This window comes from Urocampus carinirostris, chromosome 17 (assembly GCF_059441175.1).
Source record: "Urocampus carinirostris isolate Australia breed hairy pipefish chromosome 17, RoL_Ucar_1.0, whole genome shotgun sequence".
NCBI lineage: Eukaryota > Metazoa > Chordata > Actinopteri > Syngnathiformes > Syngnathidae > Urocampus > Urocampus carinirostris.
The window spans coordinates 31,575,001-31,588,071 of NC_142365.1; the positions used below are offsets into that span (position 1 = coordinate 31,575,001).

Sequence of the window (13,071 nt, forward strand, 5' to 3'; positions counted from 1 at the left end):
CTAAACTTATTTTCTACTTAAGCTATAAGGCAATTCCAAAAAGGTATTTCTTAACATGAATATGTTGTCTTGCCCACAGCTGATCTCAACAGGTAATTCCCTATCCTGGTTCATGACTTATCTGAAAAGGAGCCAGTATTGGTCTTTACCTGAGGCTTGAGCAACCTTGACGTCATTCTCACTAAAACAGCAGACTTTATAAGTGCTGCTCAGATGGACAAAAATGGTGGACTTTGCTACGTAATAGGTTTGCAACTAGCAACTATTTTAATAGTCAACTAGTCACAAACTAATGCAATGATTAGTAGAATAATGGGATAATTATTGATTTTTTTCTCAGATTTAGCATGAAGTTGATTAAATTATGTGGCAAATGATAATAAACACAAAAAGTGGGTACAATGATACATCTTTCATTGAACCTACTCCGGATTCGTACAAAAATTAAATAAACACGCAAAAAAAAAATAATTAGGCACTATGCACAGCCACTAGACATAAATCCATAAAAACAAGTCTGGCCATTTTTTTAGGGACAGGCAAATAAATGATAAGTAAACATTTTTTATGTCCCACAAACAAAGAAAAGGCTCGCAGCAGTAGAACAGTAGAAACATTCAGTGGGACCTCGCTACTTCACGGTTCGACGTTCGCGGCTTCAGAGCTTCGCGGTCTGTAATGGTTAATTGTTTTTCTTTTTCTTTTTTCTTTTTTTTTTTGAAGGGGCGTCGCTACTTTGCAGATTTTCACTTTTAGCGGGAATCCCCCTCGGCCGACGACCCTAGCACGGCGCACCGTACTTGTTTCCCGGCGCGCGGTTTCGGTGCGGCTTCCGCTTCACCGCCCCCCCTAACCCCACAGGTCCCCCCAGCTACCCCTTTCCCCCGCGGCCGTCTGTCCGTCGGCCGGAGCCATCGAGGACCGTGTAGCGCCATGTAGAGCCATCGCGGCCCGGGTGGGAGACGACAGTCGCCGGCCTCCGCGCCGAGCGCCCGACCCGCCCGGCTTGTCGTGGTGTCGTGCGTATATACATTCAGTGGTCAATCGCTGAGTCTGTAACAAAATAACTTAACAATTTTCAACAGTTTGAAATCAAACAGTTGTAAAAGCTGACATTTGTTCTTCAGACTGCATGCATTTAATTTCAGATGGATTTGTCAGATACAGTGTGGCATAACTCTTAAGCTCTTTTATTCTGAAATAATTGTGTATAAAAGTATCAAATATGCAACTCATTTCATCAAAACCATATTGGCCTGAATCTTACTTGAATCCTACTGAGGTGAGTCAGACTTTGTTTTGCTTAACTGTCCAAAGTACTCTTTAAATGTTTGTGCATCACAGATCTACTGCCATGATCCGCAAGGTATGCTTTGCAAACTTTGCAAATAGTTTTTTTCTTGGCCGTATCCAGGGCTAAAATGCTCCAAAACTTTACATGTTTTAGTACCTTAGTTAAACTTGATGCCACCATTTTTGTATGTTATGTTTAGATATTTATCTCTGTTAGAAAAACGGGTCTAGTGACAATAGTCGCAAATGAAATTCATTGTTGACTATTTCTTCAATAAATTTTTGTCCACATCGAATAAACGTTTGAGCCCTGCTACTTAATCCACCTGGGTTAATTTACGCTGTAAACTGAGTGACTTCATATACCCGCAACGAAAAGTTAAAAAAAAAACACTACTTCTCACCATAACAAATTAACATTCCTTTTAACTCTTCGTCTCAACTTCATTAGAATTGGAACCCAGCCTGTTCTTCTAAAGATTGTGATTCATTTTTTGCTAATTGCAGCAGATTTTTGTAACTGATGCATTCTTTGTATAAACACCCTTGAAGAACAACCCATTCTATGCGTCCTTTTTCCATGCCTACATTCATTTGGAGCGGTCCTTGAGAAATGGTTGACCACAATGACGTTTTCACAAGATACAAGAATGCAAGTACAAACAAGACCACATTTTGAGAAATGGCCAAGGGCTAGCCCAACTGCTCTGCGTCCTGCCTCCTTCTGGCTCAAGACATTTCTTTGTAAACAAGGGGGTGGGGGTGGTGGTATGGGGGTTGGGTCTAATGTTGGTTTTCACAGAAATTCATTTAAAAGAAAAACTCAGCCAGTGGCACATTTTTGCCTCATATGAAGAGTCAAATTATATTTCAAGCAAGAAAGACAATATATTCTTATATTTTGCAAAATGCTTATGTTATATTTTTATTGCACTGTTTTTTGATAAACGTATGACTTACGTCAGTATACAAGCACGTTGCCTTTACTAATAATCTTTTTTTTTAATCTCATTTACTTTCTCTTCATTTGTTTTACATTACATTTTTCGTGGAATGACACATCTGATTTTGTTGTAGACAATGTTCACTATGTTGTTATCAATGGCAAATGCAATTTTTTCAAGATCTTGCATTGTTTTTGGGTGGACAAATGATAAAAAAATGGGAGGACTTGCATGTTTTCAAGGCAACCCCTATTGAGGGCTGCTAAAAATCACTTTATAATTGATATGAGGAAACAGCTTGCACATAGTACTCTTACTGCATGTTATTAGACATCTTAAATGTTATTTTTTTGCACACTTGTTTTTCTGTATTTTCTTCATTCTAAACGGCCACTAAAACATTCCATGCAAATCACTAAATGTTTTGCAAACTTCCTGCAAGCCTCTCATCATTTATGACGTCATACAACTGATCTGCATTTATATAGCGCTTTTCAAGTCAATGAAGACCCCCCAAAATGCTTTACAATGTGCACTTTTCCCTTTAACACACCAATTAACCGATAGCAGCGTCAGCCATGCAAGGCAACTATCTGCTACCTTTCTTTCCATTCTCTGACATCTGTCTCTTGTGCACAAGAGTAGTGTGCATACCTGTCAACCTCCATGGCTCCATGCCCGTACAAACTGTTGTATTTTCCCGTACAAAATACAAAATAATCGTACACCATATTTTTCCTTTTTCGGAATGATGCATGATGGGAAATCCCCAGGCGGCAGATGCATGCGATTGACAAATTTGTGTTTTTCCGTACACATTTCCTTGTACGTCGTACTAGTCTTAAGATGCTTAAAAACGTACTTTGTACGGCAAAATCGTACAGGTTGACAGGTGGGGCGGGGGGGGTTGTAAGGTTTATTGTTCTATGTTCTTTATCAATTATCCATTATCCATTATCAGTCAAATCATAATACGCTACAAAGCCAAGGGGCCGAGACACTTGCTCTCAGCCAAGAGGCCGAGTCAAGGTCCTAGCCACAGAGCCATGCAGCGAACAGGGCCAATGCACCGATCAGGGCCAATGCACCGTTCCCGGAGGTACTGCAATACCGGGCCGATGCGTGGAGTGGACAGAGCAAGCTCTTATTCCATCTCCCGATTGCAAAAATCAGGCCATACAAATTCAGAACCACAGGTTCTACAATTGTAACTTCATACATAGCCCATAGACCCAAGAGCTATACATGATGCTTGCATGCCGACATAATTAGAATTCTACAGTCGGAGTGTCAGTTGTGTGCACTTTGAAGCAGAGATAGTATAATATATTCCCCTGTTTTTTCATAAGACAAAATGACCAGCAAAACCAAAATGACTTCAGGTACCATACATGCTGGCATCACCATATAAGCAACCTGCTAAAACTGCTTTAAAATAACCACATACTAAAATAAATTCAAAATTAAAAAAAAAAAATCCAAAGAAATATATAACATTTGCAAACCATTTACTGTACCTTCCAGCAGCGCTTCAACGGCACTCATACACCATTTTCATATTTTTACAATAATTTCTTAGACTTAATTGATTTGTCATTTTTTTTCTACTTTTCCTTGCTCTTATCACTCCCTTTTTGTGACCCATTGTCATGGGCAGAAAAGGTAAAAAAAAAATTACAATGAAATGAGATCAGGTCACTCTCAAACACAATTGAGATGGAGCCGATGAACTGAACATGAAGAAGAGATGGAGCAAGTGATTATCGCCATCTGCTGTTAAGAAGTGTCATTGACTCTGTTTTTTCTTAGTATTATTTTGGAAAGGCACAGGCCTGTGAACCACTGAAAATGGGTCCCATCCTACCAGTTGAGAAACACTCTACTATATCGCTGGTGGTCCAGTGTTTAGGAATTCGGTGCTCTCACCGCCACGATTGGGTTTGATTCCCTGTTGCATCCAATGTTTTGCGATTGTGATCAGTGAATTTTTTTAACTGATCAATAATTGCACAAATTCTGTAATATACGACTGTAAAACAAAATATTGTGCATCTATCTATTTAGCTATCTATCTAGCTATCTATCTATCCCCACCAATCTGCCAGTAATTTACCTCAAAACAGGAATGATGCTGTGCTGGCAATAACCAGGGCATGTTGCTTCATTGGTTTTCCGACAAACTCGTCTGACCAATCACCGTGTTTTTTGTTTACTTCCTTCCATAGATTCAAAACGCTGACGATGTGCTAATCTCACCGCTGGAGAAATTTCGTAAGGACCAGATTGGCGCAGTCAAGGTACCATTGATGTGCTTTTTTAAGTCCTCTTGTCCTTTGAAAGTTGTGGGGGTTACCTCTTTATACGAGCACCTCTAAACATGAGAATTTTAGTACACAGTACAAGTTTTTTTTTTTTTTTACTCAACAAAACTCTTGCTTGCTATACAAAGTGAAAACCAGTTCACAAGCAGTCCCAGAGTGCACCACTAAGAGACCACTCACCCCTCGTGACTGCCTACCACCAGCATCAGCCCGCGCATGCAAACTACTGCAGGCAAACTACTGCAGGCAAACTCCGCCAATTTCTCCACATATTACTGATAGCAAATATTTCTTGTTAAGCAATAATAAACGTAACAAACACAAGCACTCAATATTATAAATCTACAATTAGATTATCCAAATCACAGCCGAAATAAGTAAGACGAGATTTTCTTTTTTAAGAAAAAATTGTCCTGGGACTTCCGGTGGCGCAATGAGGTAGACGGCAGCAAGGAAAGTAGCTCTGACAAAAATCACTAAAAAGTAATGTAATACTTACTTGGAGAAAGACGGAAAGGGTACAAATTGTGACTCATATTAAAGAGAAATTCTTCAACAAAACATTGTCAAGAAGGGGAAACTTGTTGAGGAAAAGGGCGCTAAGGAGAATAAGATCGAGGGAGCAGAAGGAATGTCATCGGTCGACGAGGGACGTGACTCGGCCATCCTCCATGAAATCCGTAAATTACGGCAAGAACACACTGAAGCAGCCAGTGAGAACAAGATTGCTATGGCAAGACTGGAAAAAAGCATCGAAGAGCTTCTGGAGCGCACTGTGTTGCTTGAGCGGAGGGTGGAAAGCATGGAGGAGCTACATGCTAACACGGAAGAGCGAACGTCAAGACTAAAACAATTAACAGTCTCCTTGCTCCAACAAACCGCCAAACTAGCAACAAAGTGTGAGGACTTGGAGTCGAGATCACGACGGAACAACATTAGAATACATGGCATTCCGGAGGGTGCCGAGAGGAACGACACAATCGGCTTCATAACAAACTATTAAATCGAACATTCCGACAACAGGACATATGGATTTGCGCATTGAGAGGGCACACCGCTCACTGGTGAACAAGTCTCAAGGTAAAGCACTGCCACGGGCAATTATCGTACGTTTCACCGACTACATAGTGAAAGAATCCGTAATGAAAGAAGCATGGAAGCGGAAGACAACGTACGAAGGCAAGACCGTTTACTTCAACCAAGATTACACCACAGAAATCCAAAAAAAGAGGAAACAAGTAAGGGACGTTATCAAAAAGTTAAAGGAAAAGAACGTAAAGGCACAATCCCCATATCCCGCCCAACTGAAGATGTTTTTGGACTCAGGATTAAGAACATTCTCTACACTGATGGAGGCAGCAACATTGCTAAAAGAAATGGGGATCGAAGTGGAAGAGGACAACACGGAGACACTGCAAAAGATGTTGTCAAAGAACATTTGGACCACAGTGACCGGAATTGAGAGGAAGACAAAGGAACACTCCCATCATAGAAGGTGACTTACAAGCTCTCATGGAGCAAAACGAAGCCAAATTCGGATTTGGGGTGAAAGAGTAAGGACCATATCTGCCCTTTCTATTAAAAATTCAATAAGTTAGAAGTAAGTAAAATACCAAGTAAAATTGTTATCTTTAAATTAAAACAATATATGTGTATATATACATATATATATATATATATATATATATATATATATATATATATATATATATATATATATATATATACATATATATATATATATATATATATATATATATATATATATATATATATATATTGGCATAGAGCTACGCTAAAATATTTAGTTATAACTATGGACGACGGTACAAAAGTTGTTCACGCACTGAGTGCATATTTCCAGGAGGGTAGCCACAACTCTCCGATTGGACTCTTGGAAGACATGGGTTTTTGTTTTTTGGGTGTGTTTTTTTTCTTTTTGGTGGGGAATTATGTGTGCTTGTCAATATGTTTGTTAGTAATTTGGTTTGTTTTGTCAATGGAGGTGTTAGTAATTAATGTAGTGTTTTTGTATGCTTCAAAAATCTCAATACAAATCATGAGCAATCTAAATATTGTTTCATATAATGTACATGGGCTAAACCACCCCATCAAGAGAAAGAAGATATTGAATCAACTCAAGACATTGCAGAGCTCAATAGCCTTATTACAAGAGACACATTTGACAGAGATTGAACATAAGAAGCTAAAAAGAGAATGGGTGAACCAGGTGTTCTACGCATCCTATGGTAAAAGGAGGGGAGTAGCAATTTTACTTGGAAAAGGGGTGGCGTTTAAAGTCGAAAAAGAAGTGAAGAACAATCTGGAGCGATATATAATGATTATAGGGTCAATGGCCGGTTGGGAAATATCAATAATGAATGTTTATGCACCAATTGAGGAAAAGGGGACATTTTTTCAAGTATTAGCTAAAGTAATAACCAACTGTGCGAAGGGAATGTTACTTATAGGAGGTGACTTTAACACTGTACAGAATTGCAAAGTGGACAAGTATCCTTCAGTACATGGAACAAATACAAAGAGGTCGAGGATGTTGAATAACATAACTAAAGAATTGGGATTGATAGATCCATGGAGAGAGAAGAATCCCCAAACTAAAGACTATACTTTCTATTCAAACCTGCATGGCAGCTATTCGAGAATTGATTACTTTTACATTTCAAGACCACATATGCATACAGTAGTAGAGTGTGGTATAGAGAATATTACTATAAGTGACCATTCTCCAATTACTTTGAAACTAAGTTTAGACAATGAACCCCATTTTAGGTATTGGAGGATGAATGTATCTCTCCTCTCAGATAAAAACGTAGTACAGGAAATAAAACGGTGTATAAAATAATATTTCCAAATCAATGACAACAATGAGGTTTCTCCATCAATATTATGGGAAGGAGGGAAAGCTGTAATAATGGGGAAATTAATTGAAATATCGTCCCGACTGAAACGAATACGCTTAAAGAATCAGAAGGAATTGGAGGATAAGATTAAGGAACTAGAAGAAGAACATAAAAAAACACCAAATGAATCCAGATTACAGGTATTAAAAACAACCAGAAGCAAATTAGATGAACTTTTGACAAATAAGGCAGAAGGGGCTCCGCGCTTTGTGAACCAGAGATACTATGAAATGGGCAATAGAGCCAGTCGACTTAGCAGTCTTAGCCTTCCAACTTAAAAAGACTCAAACAGATAGAATTATATCACAAATAAAACATCCTATCTCTAAACAATGTTTAGTAAAACCCAAAGGTATAGCAGAAGCATTTGCAGATTATTATAAAGAATTATACAAGGACTCAGAAAATGACTTAGATAACTACACGGCACAAAACTTTTTAGGAAAACTACATTTACCAACACCAACAGGGGGGGATACATTAGAAATTATTCGCCCCATTACAAAACAGGAAATACAAGATACAATAAATAACTTAAAAATAAATAAATCACCAGGAACGGATGGATTCCCGGGGGTGTTCTACAAAAGCTTTAAGGAAGAATTAACACCAGTACTGCATAAAGTATTTAACTATGCTCTAACAAAAGGAGACCCCCCCAAATCATGGTCGGAAGCCATCATAACAGTCTTGCACAAAGGAGGAAAAGACCCAATATTGTGTGAAAGCTATAGACCAGTTAGTTTACTTTGTAATGATCTAAAAAATCTTGCAAGCATACTGGCAAAAAGAATGCAGAAATTTATAGCGAAATTAATTAGAAATGATCAAACAGGGTTTATTCCGGGAAGGCAGGGTGCAAACAATATTAGGAGGATACTAAACATAATTACGAGCACAAAATCTAAGACCCAACCCTCGATGTTACTGAGCTTGGATGCACAAAAAGCTTTCGATGGGGTGAAATGGAGCTTCTTACATCAATCACTTATAGCTTTTGGCTTCCCTCAAATATTTGTTGAATGGGTGAAAATAATCTATAAAAATCCTAAATCTCGTTTTAGAGTAAATGGTCACTGTTCAGATTTCTTTGATATCAAAAGAGGAGTCCGGCAAGGGGATTGTTTAAGCCCACTCTTGTTTGCAATAAGCATAGAACCACTCGCAGAATCAATTAGACAAAATGAGCAAATAAGGGGGATATTTGATGAAGGAGGAACAGAACATAAAATATCATTGTTTGCAGATGACCTGTTGGTAATGCTGAAGGAACCTTCGTTATCAATACCACCACTGTTGGAGAGCCTTAAAATATATGGAGAAGTAGCTGGGTATTCAAATAATGAGAGCAAATCAATAGCAATGATGATATCAGGAAAATGTCCAACAGATGTGATTGAAAGATTTGATTTTAAATGGACAAATAAAGGGTTTAAGTATTTGGGGGTGACCATTACACCACATTCCACACAGCTGTTTGATGCAAATTATGGAATGTTGATAAAAGAAATAAGGAAAGATTTGGAAAAATGGGAAATTTTGCCCTTAAGTCTTATCGGAAGGATAGAAACAATTAGAATGGACATATTACCAAGACTATTATTTCTGTTTCAATCCCTTCCAATTCTGATCCCGGCATCCACATTTAAAATGTTAAATAAATTGATAACAAAATTCCTTTGGCAAAACGAGAAGCCTAGAATAAAATACAAAACCCTGTTAGCTCCTAAAGAAAAAGGGGGCCTAGACCTACCCAATATTAAATATTACTATTGGGCAGCTCAAATTAAAGCACTCATCTTGTGGATTACTACAGACAAAGATACGATATGGGTGGACATGGAGCAGCGATCTTGTCCAAATATGCCTGTGGAATCGTTACCATACATATCAGTCACGAGGTGGAAGAAATTAAAAATCCAGAATGAATGGATTAAGGGAACTATTAAAACTTGGTCAACAATACAAAAAAAATTAAAAATATCAAGATCTGTGAATAGGGCTACCAAAATAGCGAAAAACCCAGACTTTAAACCTGGGGTTATGGAGGTAGGGTTTCAAAAATGGGCCCAAAAAGGACTGATGTTGATTACCCAAGTATTGGATGCACAGGCAATGAAATCATTCGAACAACTCCAACAAGAATTTGACCTACCCAGAAATGATTTTTACAAATATTTGCAACTAAGGCATTACCTCCAGAAACACGAGGAATGGGGGAAAATATGTAAGGAGCCAACTAAGGTACAGGAATTATTAATATCATATACAAAAGGACAATCAATAAAGGGGGTTATATCAAAACTATATAAAGCACTGAGAATGGATCTCGGTAATGAGGACATGGCAGTTAAGGAAAAATGGGAACAAGAAACTAATGTAGCGATAAAAGACAACAAATGGGAAAAAACTTTGAAAGAGGGACACAAAATAACCAACAGCCCGACATGGAGGGAGTTTGAATGGAAAGTAAAAATGTGATTCTTCTATACACCCTCTATCACTTCAAAATATAAAAATACCTCAAATCTATGTTGGCGTAACTGTGGGGGGGGGTCGGAGACTTTACGCATATTTCCTGGAATTGCCCTGTAATATTAATTTTTTGGAGAAGTATCCAGACAGAAATAAAATTAATTATTGGCTGGGAGTTGCAGTTGGACCCAATGGCTTACGTAATAGGAATTTTGCCAGAAGAATTACTATCTGGTCAACAGAAATATATGCTAAGGGTAATGCTTCTGGTAGCAAAGAAAATGATCACAGTGTCCTGGCTGAAACCACAACCTCCTGACATAAAACAACGGAGAGACAAATTAAAGCAAATGTACATTATGGAAAAAATCACTGCAAGACTTCAACTGAAACTTGACCAATTCGAGAAAAGATGGAAGCCTATCACACAAATTTTACTTGATGTCTAAACACCTCCCCCTATTTATTATGTATTTTTTTTTTTATTTTTTTTGGGGGTGTATATTTTTATTTATTATTTTTTTATATATATATATTTCTTTTTGTATGGATGTATTGTATGAACATTTATTCTTCTTTTCTATTAATAGTATTTTTTCTTCTTGGTTGTTCCTTCTGTTATTTATGAGTGTGTCAAGTGTATATATTTTGTGTTGATGTAAGATGGTGGAATCAAACCTCTGTCAAAATTGGTGTGAGAAATAAAAAGTTAAAAAAAATAAAAATAAAAAAAATTGTCCTGGTAAAAAACAAACAACGTATACAATTTAGGGAAAACATATAAGTTGACAGGTGTGTGATCTATGTGACTCCTTCTTGCCACCACGCTTACAGACAATTATTAGCCAACGCAACAACAAAAGACGGTTTGCAATAAGCTTTCAAAAGTAGGTGTCTGAGCTGCCGTTGAAGTTTTGAACTTCTTTTGTTTCTTTTAAGCGACAAACCATTAAAATGTTAACCACAAAAGTGAAGTCAAAGACCTCTGTATTTGTTTCTCAAACGCAGAACAGTTACTGTATGCAGTAACATTTACTTTTAAATATGCATTTCTAATTTTATCCACAGCATCATCCGGTATTTAAGGGAAACCGCATTAAATAAGCGCACTTTCAAATTTTTGGCCAATTTGGGCTCTTCAGATGCCCCTTATTGCCCGGAAAATACGGTACTTGCCTTAAAAGGCTAAAAGGATCCATGCATGCATGAAATTGAACAGGAAGTCGGCCATTTTGGTTTGAGAACAAGATGGAATTGTTATTCTTCTTCAGTTCAATCATCCAACTTAAGATTCTCATGTCATTGTGAATGCAGGGTTTCAGCGGATTCTTGAAAAGTCTTAAAAGGCATTGAAGTCATTTTTCTAAAAATAAGACCTTCATTGTTATTAAAATGTTTTAAATCGAATTTTCAAAAATCTTAAAATGTGAATATTTTAATAAGACTTATACTTGTTTCAACTAAAAAGATTTGTAACACTTATAAATTGTCCTTTTTAATAATTCGCTGATTTACTTTTGTGGTATCATGACGTGACCACAATAGCAGAACAATCAAAACAGTGATGTGGTTTCAGTTGGGCCCTTCAGAGCAGAGCATGACTTAGGTGTACCCAATATACACAGAGACGTTTACCTTGGACCATGGTAAAGTGTACATTTAATTATAAGTGGCTATCCGACAAATGTTTTTTTTTCCATGGGTAAAAGCTGTGCCAGGTAATCTGTACGAGGCACGATGTATTGCGTGCTAGAAAAGTTTTGTGTTATTGTGTTTAGTTGGTTTTAATTGTGTTTTTTGTCAACTCGGTTTAATGTCGATTTCAAAAGGCATTAGTAAAACTCTTAAAAGTCTTGAATTTATCTTGCGTTAACCTGTTGGAACCCTGGAATGTCATATGGGTTATTTAGAGCAGTTGGCAGCCCCGCAATATCCAATCTTTCACTTAAGTATGTAGCATTTTACAGATAAAGCTCAGATGTGTTAGGACGGAGGTCATGGGAACGGACGCTTGGAGGCGCGTCACAGACTTGAAGCCAGGCGACGTGAATGACGGCGGGTGTCTGGTTTCAGCAGTCAGCTTATGATTATTACATTATCTTCCCTTTAAAACACATAAAAGATAATGACTAGCAGCACAAACAACCCCTAAAGCTGTATCTTAGACATAAAGCAAATATATTTCAAATTTGATAAATAAACAGTCACCAGAAACCACCAAACTGAGATTAGACTTTATTGAGGCAAACTTTTACCACAGGCATCCTGTAGTTACAATAGCCAACAACTGTCATGTATCATTCAAAGATAGATGTGCAATTTCTTTTTTTACAAAGGTTTTTCAAAAAAATTGGTGATCTGCCTTACTCAGGGGTGGGCAAACCTTTTGACTTGCTGGCCACATTGAGTTAAAACATTTGCATAGGGGCCGAGACAGGAGGAAATAAAATGGCTTATTGATATTTTTAATCATCTTGTACATGCTTGTGATTATAAGAGGATCCCAACCTCCAATATGCTCTGATACCTTGGCAATACATGTGGGAAAAAATATAATGTAAGCATAAGCATTTTTTCTTGTTTGCATTTACCTGCACAAGTTATATTTCATTGTACGGTTGTTTCTAAACCGTTTCATCCTTTTTTTTTTTTTTTTTTTTTTTTGAAACACCGGACATTGTTTGATAAAAAGAATTTAGTTGTACAGTGAAGAAAATAATTATTTGAACACCCTGCTATTTTGGTATTTCTCCCACTTAGTATTTATGGAGGAGTCTGAATTTTTCATCGTGGGTGCATACTGTGAAGAATGATAAACTAAAAGGAAAAATCCAGAAATAGCAATGCATGCTTTTTTAACTATTTATTTTCGTGATACAGCTGCAAATAAGTATTTAAACACCTGAGAAAATGAATGTTAATATTTGGTACAGTAGCTTAGTTTGCTATTACTGAGGTCAAAAGTATCCAGTAGTCTTTGACCAGGTTTGCACACACTGCAGGATGGATCTTGGCCCACTTCTCCACACAGATCTTCTTTAGATCAGTCAGGTTTCTGGGCTGTCGCTGAGAAACACGGAGTTTGAGCTCCCTCCAAAGATTTTTAATTGGGTTCAG

The 13,071-nt window shown here is 37.5% G+C and overlaps 1 protein-coding gene and 1 pseudogene across 2 annotated transcripts in view; one reads left to right on the top strand and one right to left on the bottom strand.

The window, feature by feature from the left end:
• The window catches only part of arhgap42a (Rho GTPase activating protein 42a), a 108,864-nt gene that overhangs the window by 24,327 nt on the left and 71,466 nt on the right, over positions 1-13,071 (top strand). For both annotated transcript variants that reach the window (XM_088320536.1, XM_088320537.1), the window contains exon 4: positions 4,463-4,534. In XM_088320536.1, the coding sequence (XP_088176662.1) occupies positions 4,463-4,534 (72 nt within the window). The remainder of the gene's footprint in view (positions 1-4,462; positions 4,535-13,071) is intronic.
• LOC148349800 (U2 spliceosomal RNA) lies at positions 3,315-3,480 on the bottom strand (annotated as a pseudogene).